Raw genomic sequence first — 18,698 nt, 5'->3', positions numbered from 1 at the left:
CATTTCTCTACCATAAGCCGCCTCCAACGTCATTTTAGAGAATTTGGCAGTACATCCAACCAGCCTCACAACCGCAGACCATGTGTAACCACACCAGCCCAGGACCTCCACATCCAGCTTCTTCACTTGTGGGATCGTCTGAGACCAGCCACCCGGATAGCTGATGAAACTGAGGTGTATTTCTGTCTGTAAAAAAGCCCTTTTGTGGGGAAAAACTCACTGACTGGCTGGCCCTGGCTCCCAAGTGGGTGGGTCTATGCCCTCCAAGGCCCACCCATGGCTGCGCCCCTGCCCACTCATGCGAAATCAATAGATTAGGCCCTAATTAATTCATTTAAATTGACTGATTTCCTTATATGAACTGTAACTCAGTAAAATCTTTGAAATTGTTGCATGTTGCGTTTATATAAACTCAGTAAAATCTTTGAAATTGTTGCATGTTGCGTTTATATATTTGTTCAGTATACGTGCTGTTTTTCCATTAACACTTCTTCCACAGTGCAGTGAAGGAGAAAAAAGACATAACACAACCATGTTTGCAAGCACCTTTCTCAGACGATATATTGGTTTTCATCCTGAGGCATTTATGACATGTTGGAAACTCAGAAATACAAGCTTCCGAGTGAAAAAAACATTTGAACTGCCCTCAAACTATTTACAAGTGGGAAACTCGGGTATCATTCCTGTGCTGACCTCTGACATCACCTACTAAGGAAAGTACCTCGATAACAACATTTTTGGCAGTTAAATGCGACAACAAAGCATTATTTTATTTTTTTAAACGGGCTATTTATGTTTTTTTAACACTATAATTTCTTTACAAGCTTGATAGCTGTACTTTCGTTTATGATTGATGCAGCTTGTTTGCCATTAAGCAATCAGTGTTCTCAACGAGGTCAAGGCACGTGAATGCACACAACTTGTTGCTCCGAGTTTACAAGTCATATTTTCAGAGTTTCCGACTTGTCATGAATGCAGCTTTAGTGTTTGGTGTAAAGTTGGCGTCTGGCATGCTGGAAAATTGTGTTTTCTGCCTTGGTTCAGCTTCCAAACTTACTGTTACACACTCCCATCAATGGTATGCCAGTAGCCTGCTCTCCTTCCTATGTCTTTATGAAAATATATTCTATTTATTTTTTTTATGATAGTTGATTATAATACTGTGTGAAATGTAAACTCATACATTTTCATTTTTTTATTTAAACCTTTCAATCTTTGTTAATGCTCGGAATTAGAACATGTTTTACATTTTAAAGGTTTGTAGTTTAAAGTAAACTGTTTTTTGCTGTTTATGGAAAGACTTTTACAGAATAAACCCATTGGAATGCACTCAGTGTTTGCAAACACGTATTATTTGGATAACACGGACATCTCACATGCAAGACCACAAACAGAGCCAGAAAACACAAATCAGATTTTACAAATCAATATTTATTTCAGGTTTTTAACACTTGAAAATATAAATTAGACACAAATATCCAAATATTGCGTCCACAAAACTAGTCCTTAAATCCTCTCCAAACACCATTAAACATAACACAATCTATTTTGATTCACCATATAGCATTTTATGGCAACAAACCTTTTGTTTTATTTAAAAGTAAATGTTGTAATGCTTGACAGAACCAGAGAATACAACAAGTAATTTAGCTGAAAACACATTTAGAACAGTACTGTATTCCTAACATATCCCAGAGTAGAACTGCTGCTGATCTAGCATCAGGTCCCCCATCAGGTCCCCCCATCCATATATTGTTATTCATTGCAATCTAAAAGGCTAACCTGATCCTAAATCAGTCCCATAATAGGCTAAGACTAGTCACTGACAAACAGAAATGAAGAGTAAAGGTATCAAGTTTTCTTTCTATGTAAAGGAATGTACCACTGAGCAAGATATGCTTGGATGCTGTTTTTAAGACACATCGCTGTTGTGTTGCTGCCAGTAGAGTACAGCAGTGAGACTACAGTAGTGTACACTAAAGAGTACAGTTGTGAGTATTGAATATACTACACCTGGAGTTGGCCAGTGCAGAACATGAAACAGACTGGCCACCAGGTTATGCTAGGCAGAGAGATACTTTTGGACTGGTTTCTGTGTAGTCAGGGCCTGAGTCGGTCAGCCAGCCAGTCGGTCAGTCAGCCAGTTCCTTCAGTCAGTCTTGTCATTTTGTTGGTCTCTGAGGAAGAAGGCAGGGCTAGTGACACAGCGGTAGCAGAGGGCTTGGGGTACGATGGCATACAGGGCGTTGACTAATAGAAAGACAATCTGGCTGTCAACTGGTACTCTGTAGGAGAACGACGTCCGCGTGTGGAGAGATGCACCGATGTGGGAGAACTGGGCCTGAGGAGGAGAGAAGACAAGATAAGACAGAGAGTATAAGAACAAGAAGTGGAGGGGGAGAAAGAAAGAGGGAGAAGATGAGGAGGAGAAAGAATGGGGAGAAAATGAAGGATCCGCTTTGACAATCTCAACATGAAAGCTGGAAGATACACTAGAATAGCTGGATTTCTTGGTACGCATCTGGTGTTGAATAAATTCAGAAACTTTTCTTCTATATACTGTACAAGCATACCATACGTCTTCTATGAACCCTGTACCATAGCATAGACCTGCACTCTCCTGAGCTGTTCACTGTCATATTCTGTCAGTATCATGAGTGGAATATCTCTCCACTATCAATCTCTGTATCAGGCCTATTTCCCTGTAGCCTACTGCTGTCATTCCTAGCATGGAGAGGCATTGAAACAAGATGTATGAGCCTGTCTGTCTATCTGTCTGTCTGTCTGTCTGTACACTCGGCCTCTCTACCTCTATATTTAGCCTGGTTAGGCAACGTGCCTGCTGTGTCTAAAGATGGCCCCAGCTTTTGTCTCTCTTGGGACTGATGGCACAGGACAGCCTACTGGCTTCACAACAAAGCAATGGCAGCCGCTCACTGTTTCGTTTGCTGCTTCCAACTACACATGTGATCTTTAAATAAGCTTTTAGTGGTACACATATACACATTTTGACCAATCAACCAATCAATCAACCAACCAATCAACCAAAATGTATTGTACCCAAAGGGAAATAGGTCGGCAAGCAAGGTAAATCCACCTGAGAAAAAATGTGTCAGTCCAATGTCTATCTGTGTGTGACTAAAAGCTGATTCAATTCATCAAGACACGGTGTGATGATTTGTTGATCAGTTGAATCAGGTGTGTTGTTTAGCACAATAATGGAACAAAAGCCTGCACACTGTGGTCAGTTGCTTTAGCAAATATCACCGGTCCTTGGGGATGCATCAATACTGGCCATACACAGAGCGCTCCCTGAGCCCTTGTTAGGGAGAGTACCTTAGAAACCCAGGTATTTATAGCACTAATCAGACTGTGTTTGTGTGTGTGTGTGTGCGTGTGCGTGTGCGTGTGTACACTGGCCTCTGCAGTACTACAGCTTGTCTACAGGAATACAGATGAGTTAACCATGTGAAGAGCCACAGTCATTCACATAATTTATCTACAACCACACTGCAATTTGTATAGCTGTAATATCCCCTGGGTATAGATCTAGGATCCTCTCCCCCAACCCTAACTTTGACCTATAGTGGGGAAAATGCACAACTGACCCAAGATCAGCATGTAGGAAGGGAACTTCACCCTACTTCTTTTTAAAGCACACTGCGGGCAATTGTCACTGCTTTCTGTGCCAAAGAGAGAAAAACCGGCTAATATTCAAAGCTGCAATAGTTACCATAGGACCTGGGTTCAAATAGTATTTGTATCACCTGTCAAACTTAAACTGAGCTTCATTGAGCTTCCCTGACAATGAAACCAATGCCACAGTCCCATAAATGCAAATCCCATCCATCTAGCACTCCAGGTAGGCTCAATCAAACTCTGAAAGCAATTTTAAAAGCAAACAAATACTGTTTTAAACCGGGTCTACTCCCCCACCATAGAAATAGAATGACTAGAATAAAAATAGTAATTTCATTCCAGTTATATTTCTATGCTCCCCACTCACCTGTGCTATTGCCCCAGAGTGGACCAGAGTGAGGTCAGGCATCCACTCACACCCAGGCACGAGCAGCCCGTAGAGCGCAATGATGTAGTACGGACCGGAGTAAAGCATGTTCACTATCATCTAGGACACAGCAGAGACATAATAGGCTGCGTTTACACAGGCAGCACAATTCTGATCTGTTTTCCACTAATTGGTCTTTTGACCAATCAGATCAGCTCTGAAAAATATGTGAAAAGATTTGATGTGATTGGTCAAAATAAACAATTAGTGGAAAATAGATCAGAATTGGGTTGCCTGTGTAAACGCAACTATAGAGGTTAAAAGAGGTCCAACTATATAGTTTGAGGTAAGGAGTGAGTCATGGGTAACTGCATACATGGCCTGTGTCTGAAAGTGGGCGTGTCAACAGAAGTGGGAGGATTAACAGAAGTGGGCGTGTGGAAAGCAAATCAGCAAATAGGGCAGATTTGTTGCCACTCAAGACCATTTTGTGTGGCTGACTGGGCCGTACGACGAGTCGATTGTTGACAACTGTAGCATTTTAGCTAAGCCTAACCCTTTTCCTAACCTTAACCTCATTCTCCTAACCTGACACGTTAATTATCCTAACCTGCCACGTTAATTCTCCTAACCTGCCACGTTAATTCTCCTAACCTGCCACGTTAATTATCCTAACCTGCTACGTTAATTATCCTAACCTGCCACGTTAACTATCCTAACCTGCTACGTTAATTATCCTAACCTGCTATGTTAATTGTCCTAACCTGCTACGTTAATTCTCCTAACCTGACACGTTAATTATCCTAACCTGCTACGTTAATTCTCCTAACCTGCTAGGTTAATTATCCTAACCTGCTAGGTTAATTATCCTAACCTGCTACGTTAATTCTCCTAACCTGCTAGGTTAATTATCCTAACCTGACATATTCATTATCCTAACCTGCTAGTTTAATTATCCTAACCTGCCACGTTAATTATCCTAACCTGCTATGTTAATTATCCTAACCTGCTATGTTAATTATCCTAACCTGACACGTTAATTATCCTAACCTGCCACGTTAATTATCCTAACCTGCCACGTTAATTATCCTAAACTGCTAGGTTAATTATCCTAACCTGCTAGGTTAATTCTCCTAACCTGCTAGGTTAATTATCCTAACTTGCTATGTTAATTCTCCTAACCTGCTATGTTAATTCTCCTAACCTGCTATGTAAACATTAAACTGACCCGCGGTGCCACGTTAATTATCCTAACCTGCTAGGTTAATTATCCTAACTTGCAACGTTAATTCTCCTAATCTGCTACGTTAATTATTCTAACCTGCTAGGTTAATTCTCCTAACCTGCTAGGTTAATTATCCTAACCTGACACGTTAATTATCCTAACCTGACACGTTAATTCTCCTAACCTGCTACGTTAATTCTCCTAACCTGACATGTTAATTATCCTAACCTGCTAGGTTAATTATCCTAACCTGCTAGGTTAATTATCCTAACCTGCTAGGTTAATTATCCTAACCTGCTAGGTTAATTATCCTAACCTGCTACGTTAATTGTCCTGACCTGCCACGTTAATTATCCTAACCTGCTAGGTTAATTATCCTAACCTGCCACGTTAATTCTCCTAACCTGACACGTTAATTATCCTAACCTGACACGTTAATTATCCTAACCTGCCACGTTAATTCTCCTAACCTGACACGTTAATTATCCTAACCTGCTACGTTAATTCTCCTAACTTGCCACGTTAATTATCCTAACCTGCCACGTTAATTCTCCTTACCTGAAATGTTAATTATCCTAACCTGCCACGTTAATTATCCTAACCTGACACATTAATTATCCTTACCTGCTACATTAATTCTCCTAACCTGCCACGTAAATTATCCTAACCTGCTATGTTGATTATCCTAAACCTGACACGTTAATTATCCTTAACATCATTAGGTGGATTAACAGCAATGGGTTTAACATCATCAGGTGGATTAACAGCGATGGGTTTAACATCAATAGGTGGATTAACAGCAATGGGCGTAACAGCATTAGGTGGATTAACAGCGATGGGTTTAACATCAGTAGGTGGATTAACAGCGATGGGTTTAACATCATTAGGTGGATTAACAGCGATGGGTTTAACATCATTAGGTAGATTAACAGCAATGGGTTTAACATCATTAGGTAGATTAACAGCGATGGGTTTAACATCATTAGGTGGATTAACAGCGATGGGTTTAACATCATTAGGTGGATTAACAGCGATGGGTTTAACATCATTAGGTGGATTAACAGCGATGGGTTTAACATCATTAGGTGGATTAACAGCAATGGGTTTAACATCATTAGGTGGATTAACAGCGATGGGTTTAACATCATTAGGTGGATTAACAGCAATGGGTTTAACATCATTAGGTAGATTAACAGCAATGGGTTTAACATCATTAGGTGGATTAACAGCAATGGGTTTAACATCATTAGGTAGATTAACAGCGATGGGTTTAACATCATTAGGTAGATTAACAGCGATGGGTTTAACATCATTAGGTGGATTAACAGCGATGGGTTTAACATCATTAGGTGGATTAACAGTGATGCGTGTAACATCAGCGCTCCATTATCGGTTAAACCGGCCATAGCCAGGTACACCGCGGGTCAGTTTAATGTTTACATAGCAGGTTAGGAGAATTAACATAACAAGTTAGGATAATTAACCTAGCAGGTTAGGAGAATTAACCTAGAAGGTTAGAATAATTAACCTAGCAGATTAGGAGAATTAACGTTGCAAGTTAGGATAATTAACCTAGCAGGTTAGTATAATTAACGTGGCAGGTTAGGATAATTAACGTGGCAGGTTAGGATAATTAACGTGTCAGGTTAGGATAATTAACATAGCAGGTTAGGATAATTAACATAGCAGGTTAGGATAATTAACGTGGCAGGTTAGGATAATTAAACTAGCAGGTTAGGATAATTAATATGTCAGGTTAGGATAATTAACCTAGCAGGTTAGGAGAATTAACGTAGCAGGTTAGGAGAATTAAAGTAGCAGGTTAGGAGAATTAACGTGTCAGGTTAGGGGAATTAACGTAGCAGGTTAGGATAATTAACCTAGCAGGCTAGGATAATTAACATGTCAGGTTAGGAGAATTAACGTAGCAGGTTAGGATAATTAACATAGCAGGTTAGGATAATTAACGTGTCAGGTTAGGAGAATTAACGTAGCAGGTTTGGATAATTAACCTAGCAGGTTAGGATAATTAACATAGCAGGTTAGGATAATTCACGTGGCAGGTTAGGAGAATTGACATAGCAGGTTAGGATAATTAACATAGCAGGTTAGGAGAATTAACTTAGCAGGTTAGGAGAATTAACATAGCAGGTTAGGAGAATTAACATAGCAGGTTAGGAGAATTAACGTAGCAGGTTAGGATAATTAACATAGCAGGTTAGGATAATTAACGTGTCAGGTTAGGATAATTAACATGTCAGGTTAGGAGAATTAACATAGCAGGTTAGGATAATTAACATAGCAGGTTAGGATAATTAACGTGTCAGGTTAGGATAATTAATATGTCAGGTTAGGATAATTAACATGGCAGGTTAGAAGACTTAACGTGGCAGGTTAGGATAATTAAACTAACAGGTTAGGATAATTAACATGTCAGGTTAGGATAATTAAGGTGTCAGGTTAGGATAATTAACATAGCAGGTTAGGATAATTAACATAGCAGGTTAGGATAATTAACCTAGCAGGTTAGGATAATTAACGTGTCAGGTTAGGAGAATTAACATAGCAGGTTAGGATAATTAACGTGTCAGGTTAGGAGAATTAACATAGCAGGTTAGGATAATTAACGTGTCAGGTTAGGAGAATTAACATAGCAGGTTAGGAGAATTAACGTGTCAGGTTAGGATAATTAACATGTCAGGTTAGGATAATTAACGTGGCAGGTTAGAATAATTAACGTGTCAGGTTAGGAGAATTAACGTAGCAGGTTAGGATAATTAACATAGCAGGTTAGGATAATTAACCTAGCAGGTTAGGATAATTAACGTGGCAGGTTAGGAGAATTAACGTGGCAGGTTAGGAGAATTAACGTGGCAGGTTAGGAGAATTAACGTAGCAGGTTAGGATAATTAACCTAGCAGGTTAGGATAATTAACGTGGCAGGTTAGGATAATTAACGTGGCAGGTTAGGATAATTAACGTGGCAGGTTAGGAGAATTAACGTGGCAGGTTAGGAGAATTAACGTGGCAGGTTAGGATAATTAACGTAGCACGTTAGGAGAATTAACATAGCAGGTTAGGAGAATTAACATAGCAAGTTAGGAGAATTAACGTAGCAGGTTAGGATAATTAACATAGCAGGTTAGGATAATTAACGTGTCAGGTTAGGATAATTAACACAGCAGGTTAGGAGAATTAACATAGCAGGTTAGGAGAATTAACGTGTCAGGTTAGGATAATTAACATGTCAGGTTAGGAGAATTAACATAGCAGGTTAGAATAATTAACGTGTCAGGTTAGGAGAATTAACATAGCAGGTTAGGAGAATTAACGTGGCATGTTAGGATAATTAACGTAGCACGTTAGGAGAATTAACATAGCAGGTTAGGAGAATTAACATAGCAGGTTAGGAGAATTAACGTGTCAGGTTAGGATAATTAACATAGCAGGTTAGGATAATTAACATAGCAGGTTAGAATAATTAACCTAGCAGGTTAGGATAATTAACGTGGCAGGTTAGGAGAATTAACGTAGCAGGTTAGGATAATTAACCTAGCAGGTTAGGATAATTAACGTGGCAGGTTAGGATAATTAACGTGGCAGGTTAGGAGAATTAACGTGGCAGGTTAGGAGAATTAACGTGGCAGGTTAGGAGAATTAACGTGGCAGGTTAGGATAATTAATATGTCAGGTTAGGATAATTAACGTGGCAGGTTAGAAGACTTAACGTGGCAGGTTAGGATAATTAAACTAGCAGGTTAGGATAATTAAACTAGCAGGTTAGGATAATTAACATGTCAGGTTAGGAGAATTAACGTGGCAGGTTAGGATAATTAACGTAGCACGTTAGGAGAATTAACATAGCAGGTTAGGAGAATTAACATAGCAGGTTAGGAGAATTAACGTAGCAGGTTAGGAGAATTAACGTAGCAGGTTAGGATAATTAACATAGCAGGTTAGGAGAATTAACATATCAGGTTAGGATAATTAACGTGTCAGGTTAGGATAATTAAACTAGCAGGTTAGGATAATTAATATGTCAGGTTAGGATAATTAACATAGCAGGTTAGGAGAATTAACATAGCAGGTTAGGATAATTATCGTGTCAGGTTAGGATAATTAACATAGCAGGTTAGGATAATTAACGTGTCAGGTTAGGAGAATTAACATAGCAGGTTAGGAGAATTAACACAGCAGGTTAGGAGAATTAACGTAGCAGGTTAGGATAATCAACGTGGCAGGTTAGGAGAATTCATGTAGCATGTTAGGATAATTAACATAGCAGGTTAGGATAATTAACGTGTCAGGTTAGGATAATTAATATGTCAGGTTAGGATAATTAACGTGTCAGGTTAGGATAATTAATATGTCAGGTTAGGATAATTAACGTGGCAGGTTAGAAGACTTAACGTGGCAGGTTAGGATAATTAAACTAGCAGGTTAGGATAATTAACATGTCAGGTTAGGAGAATTAACGTGGCAGGTTAGGATAATTAACCTAGCAGGTTAGGATAATTAACATAGCAGGTTAGGATAATTAACGTGTCAGGTTAGGATAACTAACATAGCAGGTTAGGATAATTAACATAGCAGGTTAGGATAATTAACATAGCAGGTTAGGATAATTAACATGTCAGGTTAGGATAATTAACCTAGCAGGTTAGGATAATTAACGCGACAGGTTAGGAGAATTAGCGTAGCAGGTTAGGATAATTAACGTGTCAGGTTAGGATAATTAACGTGGCAGGTTAGGAGAATTAACGTGGCATGTTAGGAGAATTAACGTAGCAGGTTAGGATAATTAATATGTCAGGTTAGGATAATTAATATGTCAGGTTAGGATAATTAACGTGGCAGGTTAGGATAATTAAAATAGCAGGTTAGGATAATTAAACTAGCAGGTTAGGATAATTAACATGTCAGGTTAGGAGAATTAACGTGGCAGGTTAGGATAATTAACGTAGCACGTTAGGAGAATTAACATAGCAGGTTAGGAGAATTAACATAGCAGGTTAGGAGAATTAACATAGCAGGTTAGGATAATTAACATAGCAGGTTAGGATAATTAACATAGCAGGTTAGGATAATTAACATAGCAGGTTAGGATAATTAACATAGCAGGTTAGGATAATTAACATAGCAGGTTAGGATAATTAACGTGTCAGGTTAGGAGAATTAACATAGCAGGTTAGGATAATTAACATAGCAGGTTAGGATAATTAACATAGCAGGTTAGGATAATTAACATAGCAGGTTAGGATAATTAACATAGCAGGTTAGGATAATTAACGTGTCAGGTTAGGAGAATTAACATAGCAGGTTAGGATAATTAACATAGCAGGTTAGGAGAATTAACATAGCAGGTTAGGATAATTAACACAGCAGGTTAGGAGAATTAACGTAGCAGGTTAGGATAATCAACGTGGCAGGTTAGGAGAATTCACGTAGCATGTTAGGATAATTAACATAGCAGGTTAGGATAATTAACGTGTCAGGTTAGGAGAATTAACATAGCAGGTTAGGAGAATTAACACAGCAGGTTAGGAGAATTAACGTAGCAGGTTAGGATAATCAACGTGGCAGGTTAGGAGAATTCATGTAGCATGTTAGGATAATTAACATAGCAGGTTAGGATAATTAACGTGTCAGGTTAGGATAATTAATATGTCAGGTTAGGATAATTAACGTGTCAGGTTAGGATAATTAATATGTCAGGTTAGGATAATTAACGTGGCAGGTTAGAAGACTTAACGTGGCAGGTTAGGATAATTAAACTAGCAGGTTAGGATAATTAACATGTCAGGTTAGGAGAATTAACGTGGCAGGTTAGGATAATTAACCTAGCAGGTTAGGATAATTAACATAGCAGGTTAGGATAATTAACGTGTCAGGTTAGGATAACTAACATAGCAGGTTAGGATAATTAACATAGCAGGTTAGGATAATTAACATAGCAGGTTAGGATAATTAACATGTCAGGTTAGGATAATTAACCTAGCAGGTTAGGATAATTAACGCGACAGGTTAGGAGAATTAGCGTAGCAGGTTAGGATAATTAACGTGTCAGGTTAGGATAATTAACGTGGCAGGTTAGGAGAATTAACGTGGCATGTTAGGAGAATTAACGTAGCAGGTTAGGATAATTAATATGTCAGGTTAGGATAATTAATATGTCAGGTTAGGATAATTAACGTGGCAGGTTAGGATAATTAAAATAGCAGGTTAGGATAATTAAACTAGCAGGTTAGGATAATTAACATGTCAGGTTAGGAGAATTAACGTGGCAGGTTAGGATAATTAACGTAGCACGTTAGGAGAATTAACATAGCAGGTTAGGAGAATTAACATAGCAGGTTAGGAGAATTAACATAGCAGGTTAGGATAATTAACATAGCAGGTTAGGATAATTAACATAGCAGGTTAGGATAATTAACATAGCAGGTTAGGATAATTAACATAGCAGGTTAGGATAATTAACATAGCAGGTTAGGATAATTAACGTGTCAGGTTAGGAGAATTAACATAGCAGGTTAGGATAATTAACATAGCAGGTTAGGATAATTAACATAGCAGGTTAGGATAATTAACATAGCAGGTTAGGATAATTAACATAGCAGGTTAGGATAATTAACGTGTCAGGTTAGGAGAATTAACATAGCAGGTTAGGATAATTAACATAGCAGGTTAGGAGAATTAACATAGCAGGTTAGGATAATTAACACAGCAGGTTAGGAGAATTAACGTAGCAGGTTAGGATAATCAACGTGGCAGGTTAGGAGAATTCACGTAGCATGTTAGGATAATTAACATAGCAGGTTAGGATAATTAACGTGTCAGGTTAGGATAATTAATATGTCAGGTTAGGATAATTAACGTGTCAGGTTAGGATAATTAATATGTCAGGTTAGGATAATTAACGTGTCAGGTAAGGAGAATTAACGTGTCAGGTTAGGATAATTAACGTGGCAGGTTAGAAGAATTAATGTGTCAGGTTTAGGATAATTAACGTGTCAGGTTAGGATAATTAACGTGGCAGGCTAGGATAATTAACGTGTCAGGTTAGGAGAATTAGCGTAGCAGGTTAGGATAATTAACGTGTCAGGTTTATGGGCGCAACATCATTAGGTGGATTAACAGCGATGGGTTTAACATCATTAGGTGGATTAACAGCGATGGGTTTAACATCATCAAGTGGATTAACAGTGATGGGTTTAACATCAATAGGTGGATTAATCCACCTAATGATGTTACACCCATCGCTGTTAATCCACCTAATGATGTTAAACCCATCGCTGTTAATCCACCTAATGATGTTAAACCCATCGCTGTTAATCCACCTAATGATGTTAAACCCATCGCTGTTAATCTACCTAATGATGTTAAACCCATCGCTGTTAATCTACCTAATGATGTTAAACCCATCGCTGTTAATCTACCTAATGATGTTAAACCCATCGTTGTTAATCCACCTAATGATGTTAAACCCATCGTTGTTAATCCACCTAATGATGTTAAACCCATCGCTGTTAATCCACCTAATGATGTTAAACCCATCGTTGTTAATCCACCTAATGATGTTAAACCCATCGCTGTTAATCCACCTAATGATGTTAAACCCATCGCTGTTAATCCACCTACTGATGTTACACCCATTGCTGTTGATCCACCCACTTCTTTTGCAACGCCCACTTTCAGCACACTCCAAGTATGCAGTTACCCATGCTTATAATTACCTGGAACCTCTTAAAGGGATGGTTCATCTCTAAACCCTCTTAAAGGGATGGATCATCCCTAAACCCTCTTAAAGGGATGGTTCATCCCTAAACCCTTTTAAAGGGATGGTTCATCCCTAAACCCTCAAACCTGTTGAGATATTTCCATACCCTATTACTAAGTGATCTAAAGTCAAGCTGTTTATATATTCTATGTGCTAGTCTATCTGCTGGGTAGATCCCACTAAAGCATTAGGAGAAATCAGCAGGCCTCCATCCCATATGAATGTAAAGGTTGACACCGTCTCATCCGATCTAATGATAAGACGGTGCTATATTTCTCTTGCTAAGACACCTGCTTTGTTAGCTAACGCACCATAAGTGAAATTAAATTGTAACTTTTCTTTAATTTCCGTGTGGAAAAACTTAAGTTTAACAAGATAGTTAGTATTAAACAGCGCACGACACGCACTACATGCAAATGAAACCAAGAGTTAAAGTATCAAAGCTTCCGTTATTTAGAATGTTGTGCTGTGTTTGGTTTACAGCACAGCTGTTTTAGTGAGAGGAAAACATCACCTCTATTTTAGACATGACAAACGTATGAGTCCATCATCCATATAACAGTGTGCTCCATGGCTTGGCCTTTCCATTACTTACCTGTATTTTAGGATAAGATGAGGGGTCCTTCAGGTAAGGCTCATATAGCTGTGTGTAATCCTGACACCACTCTGTCGGGCAGTCCAGGGCCACCTAGACCAGACACTGTTCAATGAGTGTTACATCAGACCCAGTTCTAAACAGCTAAATGGGCCTCAAACCTTTCTTCAGCAATGAGTATAACTATAATGATGAGGTCCTTTTGTAACAGACGCTTTTATTCAGCTCAGAGTGACATTCAGTACCATGCTCTAACATTTTCATCCATCATCCTTCTCAGGTAGTTTTTACCTTTATTTAAACATGTAACTTTTATTTAACCCTCTTTTGCGAGGGGGACATGGCAGTCGCCACTGTAACCCATAGATCCATTAGAAGTACAACTGGCTGGCCTCTGTAGTTTGGCAATGTCTCTGTGGTTCTTACCAGGCCTCTGAAGACACAGAAAAATGTAGCAGGGACGAGGTAGATGACAAACAGAAAGTCTAGGGGCCTCTCCACCAGCGTAGTCCTCTGGGCCTCATTGATACTCTGACAGACAAAAAAATATTTAAAAAATACACCAACATCAGCAATGTCTCTCTGTTTTAATGGATAGTGATATTGCTCAAGTCAGGATTTGTAGCTCGATGTGTGCACACCAAAAAAGCTTTGCAGGATTGAGTGAACAAAATAAAATAATAAATTGCTTCAGATTGAAATGCTTCAGACTGACATGAAAACATTTTGTCAAAAAACGCTTGGCCTCTGCAAGAGGAGCCAATTCCCATTGAATTGTCTAATAATATCTGGGAACATCTATTTTTACTGTGGCATCTTTAACCAAATTCCCTGGTGGTCAGTCATGGTGGATGTATCATTGCTAAAACAAGTAGGCCTGTTACTGATAAATGGAGTGTGATTATGTCACTTGCAGTGTTGCATTATAGCATCTGGTTACAATGCAATATCGTATGACCTTTGACCCTGAAGGATTGGGCTCTTACCATTGACCGAGCCTGTCTGGTGGCGGACTGGCTGAAGACGCGGAAGCAGGCCCACACCGACACCACGACGTAGAGCATGTGGACCAGGAACAGGGGGCTCAGCTGGGTACCATACTTCCCTGGTGGGGAGAGATCAAAAAGCATGTGTGAAAATAATGTTCCTCTCTGAGGATAGACAATACATGTTCTGTCTATCCGTCCGTCCAGGCCTAAATCTCAATAGATCTGTGCTGAGACTGATTTGCATTGTGTTCAGGGATAAAGCATATCAGCCATGCATGTTCAATAAAGTAACGGTCTAATTTTATCCATTCGTTTGAGTGTACCCACCCACAACATTTCCAGGAATGTAGACGATGACACGCATGAGAATGGACCCCACCCAGTACAGGCCGATGGCTCTGTAGCTTGCCCTGCAAAGACAGGCAACACACACATCACAACACACACAACACACACAACACAGACATCACACATCATTACTGTGGCTCCTTGTTGTAGCCCATAACTAGGACCTCTATGAGCTCTGGTCAGAATTAGTGCACTACAGTATATCACTTTCTCACTCATCATTTTTCACCATTCATTCAGGATTATCCTTAATCAGGGTAGCATCCACATTCATGTAAAAACATACTTCTATTCTTATTTACAATAAAAGTGACTCCAAAATGATACAATACATTATTTACCATTCATTTCTATTGAGCACAAAATAATCTGAAACACAACAAAAACAAACAGCAAATGCATCCAACAAATTTGTAAAGTCACAAGCTTGATGTAGTCATTACATGCTATGAATATGAGACCAAAAGTTAACTTGTCCCAATACATTTGATCCCCTAAAATTGGGGGACTATGTACAAAATGTACTTTAATTTCTAAACAATATGGATGAAAATACCCTCAAATTAAAGCTAGCAGTATGCACTTTAACCTCAAATCCAAATTGCTGGAGTCGAGAGCAAACAACAACAAATTAGTCAAATGTCCCAAAAGTTTTGGAGCTCACTGTATATAATATGGCACCCCAAGTCATCATGTCTGATACTGACATGGGTTATGTCTGTTAATGTGTGAGCATGAGCTAAAGGCTGAGACAACCTCATAATAAGGACTTATTAAGGAGTTATTACACCCAGATATGTACAGTTCAGTGGTATTTGCTATCAGTGTAAATGTATGATTGTTTCAGCTTCCTTACCTTTAAAGACTTTTTATAAACTGGGTTGGGTCGAGCCCTGAATGCTGATTGGCTGACAGCCGTGGTATATCAGACCGAATACCACGGGTATGACAAAACGTTTATTTTTACTGCTCTAATTACGTTGGTAACCAGTTTATAATAGCAATAAGGCACCTTGGGGGTTTGTGGTATATGGCCAGTATACCACGGCTAAGGGCTGTATCCAGGCACTCCACAATGCGTTGTGCTTAAGAACAGCCCTTAGCCGTGGTATATTGGCCATATACCACACCCACTCATGCCTTACTGCTTAAATAAACTCCATTAAACTTACTTATATAGTCTTAACGATTCCATTGAACTTAGTTATATGGTCTTAATAGACTCCATTGAACTTACTTATACAGTCTTAATAGACTCACTTAAATGTTATTTTTCTAAACCTCTTTGGATGTGTCTCCTAAACGGCTATAAAGTCAATGTAAAGCACATACCCCCAGGTTATAGCTGCAACCATGAGCAGGTACATGAGATAGTGGACACATCCATCCCAATAGGAGATCATGTGTCCATGGGCCGTGTTAATGTAGGGGTCTGCCTGTAATGAACATGATAAAGATATATTATCATAACACTGTTAAAGTCTGCTTTCCTTGGGTTCTTCATTGCATGGGTCAGTTTTCATTTCTGTATTCATTGGCATGGACAGTAGGTAGTGTGTGTGTGTGTGTGCGCGTCCATGTGTGTCCGTCCACCCGTGCGTGCGCCACAGGGATGTTTACTTGCATTTTTGAGATAGAAGGTGATGAAACCATCGATGATACTGTCCTGCTCCAGACCAATGATCAGGTTTACCACACTCAGGAATGCATACACTGCAAACACTGGCAGAACAAGAGAACACTGCATAATACAGTTCCATTTTACTTTGACTTATTTTAGTTATTGTAGTCATTTAGCAGACGTTCTTACAATCAGTTCCTTCAATTAACAAACACATAACAAAATCATAGCAAAGTAAAACCTTCAAAAATCAGCAAAACGAGTGGTCTAGTGTGCGTAGCAAAGACGTACAACAGCGAAGTTAGAGCTCGTTGTGGCTCAGTTGGTAGAGCATAGCGCCTGTAACACCAGGTCCAGGATCGTCGGTTTTCGATTCCCACTGGGGCCACCCATATCAAAATGTATGCATACACTACTGTAAGTCACTTTGGATATACTGTACGTATATAAAAACTAGCCTAAACCTACAAGTCTAAGTTAAAATAGACAATACCTGCATAGGAAAACACTGGTGAATGTATAGGAAAACAGTGTAAACACTCACCATAGAATAGAGGGTCTTTGGGTGCCTTCTTCTTGAATAAAAAGCATGCAGATACAGCCAAGATAAGAACAGTTGTAGATCCAGCGAAAAAGACTGTCTCAATGCTAGAAATAAAAAATACTCAATTAATTAGGCCTAAACAGAAATAACCTGCTAAGAATCAAATCAACTAGGATACATATTACTAATGCCTTTAAACTAGATTGCATACAAGACTGCATACAAAACTACTAGGCTATAGCATCATCCACTATCTAGCATTATAAGGTTTATTAACGGCTACAATAAAACACATGACAACTATATATCGACAATATCCCTACTCACCTGTTAGTGTAGATCAGAGAGTTGAAGAACAAGGAAATGGGAATTGATGTCAAGGACAAGATAAAAACTCCCGTCCCAGCAGACGCGTTCATCGCTCTACTTACACTGTCGACGCGCATAAATAATTATTTGTTACTGAAAATAAAACACAAAATTATATATGTTAAAAAACATTGGAACATGTTGCTCCATTCAGACCATGTGATTTAGGAAAATGTTTAGAGAACTAGCAAATACATTTTTTATTGGGCGCGTGTTGCGCCGTACTACTATTCTGCAAGCACCCTGTGCGCATCTCAATCGTATAATAAGGCTTCCTTCTCTCCCTCCCAAATTGACAATGCAGAAGTCGGGAAACCTAGGCTTAGGTTATCTGCTTTTACCTGTCCAGGTGTCACAGGTCAGTATGGATGAAGAGAAGGGAGCAAGGAGAGGAAGCGACTGCAGAGCATTGAGATCCCCTTTCCTATGGCGCTAAAGTGTCTATTCTGACTGCTGTCGTTGACGCGTGATCCCACAAGTGGAGTTCACGTCCCTTAACATGACACGTGATCAATGGCATTTTATCATGTAAATCTTGGTTGGGGCAAAACGTATATTTTTTTAAAAGTGGGATGCAGTGTTCTCCCTGTACACCAAGTCAGAACCGAAGGATAAATAAGGGGGGCATATAAGCAGACAATGAAAGCTCTTACAACATTCTATGATTACATTTCTCTAAAACAGGTTATAGGCCACATGTGCACCATCAAGTCAGAACAGTAGGTGAAATTAAGAGGGATAAATAGACCAAATAATTAGGGTGAGGCACATAGGCTGCTAACATCTTACTACACAACATACACTTAGTATTACTTTCTTAGCTACAGTATACATATCTCCCTGGCATACTACATAATTTATGCAGCAGCATACAAGACATTTTTGGACTCACCTTGTTGTGCTGTGCTCACCTGAACAGGAAGGTGGCGCAATGGTCCTTCGTGGGAAATTTTGTCCTCAATGTCTGGCATTCTCTGGATTTATGGTGCTTTCAAAACAACTGGGAACTCTGAAAAAAAACGGTTGAATCATGATGACGTCAATGATCTTAAGGTCGTAGCTCTAGAAAGAGGCCAGATTCACAATTTCGACTTGGATGACCGTTCAAAACGTATTTTCTCAGTCGGAGCTCATTTATTCCCGATTTCCCAGGTGTCTTGAACTCACTGAAGTCAAGTTTTCGCAGTTCCAAGTTAACTCTTGTTTTGAGCGCAGCACAAATCA

The 18,698-nt window shown here is 39.2% G+C and overlaps 1 protein-coding gene across 2 annotated transcripts; it reads right to left on the bottom strand.

The window, feature by feature from the left end:
* Positions 1 to 1,410: 1,410 nt before the first annotated feature.
* Positions 1,411 to 17,985, bottom strand: LOC115203409 (transmembrane 6 superfamily member 1). Of its 2 annotated transcripts, XM_029768085.1 has the most exons (11): positions 17,816 to 17,985; positions 17,433 to 17,567; positions 17,106 to 17,209; positions 16,565 to 16,662; positions 16,273 to 16,376; positions 14,920 to 15,002; positions 14,590 to 14,708; positions 14,030 to 14,134; positions 13,604 to 13,696; positions 4,007 to 4,126; positions 1,411 to 2,341 (listed from the first exon to the last, which is right to left on the bottom strand). In XM_029768085.1, the coding sequence occupies exons 2-11, from the start codon at positions 17,549 to 17,551 to the stop codon at positions 2,150 to 2,152; spliced, it is 1,137 nt and encodes a 378-aa protein (XP_029623945.1). In that variant the 5' UTR covers positions 17,552 to 17,567; positions 17,816 to 17,985; the 3' UTR covers positions 1,411 to 2,149. The 2 variants fall into 2 exon arrangements, with proteins under 2 accessions (XP_029623945.1, XP_029623946.1); XM_029768086.1 differs by having other exon boundaries at positions 17,433 to 17,985.
* Between the last annotated feature and the right edge of the window lie 713 nt (positions 17,986 to 18,698).

This window comes from Salmo trutta, chromosome 12 (assembly GCF_901001165.1).
Source record: "Salmo trutta chromosome 12, fSalTru1.1, whole genome shotgun sequence".
In the NCBI taxonomy this organism is placed as follows: Eukaryota; Metazoa; Chordata; class Actinopteri; order Salmoniformes; family Salmonidae; genus Salmo; species Salmo trutta.
The sequence above is the reverse complement of the archived record's forward strand: the minus strand, read 5'-3'. Positions and strand labels throughout refer to the sequence as shown.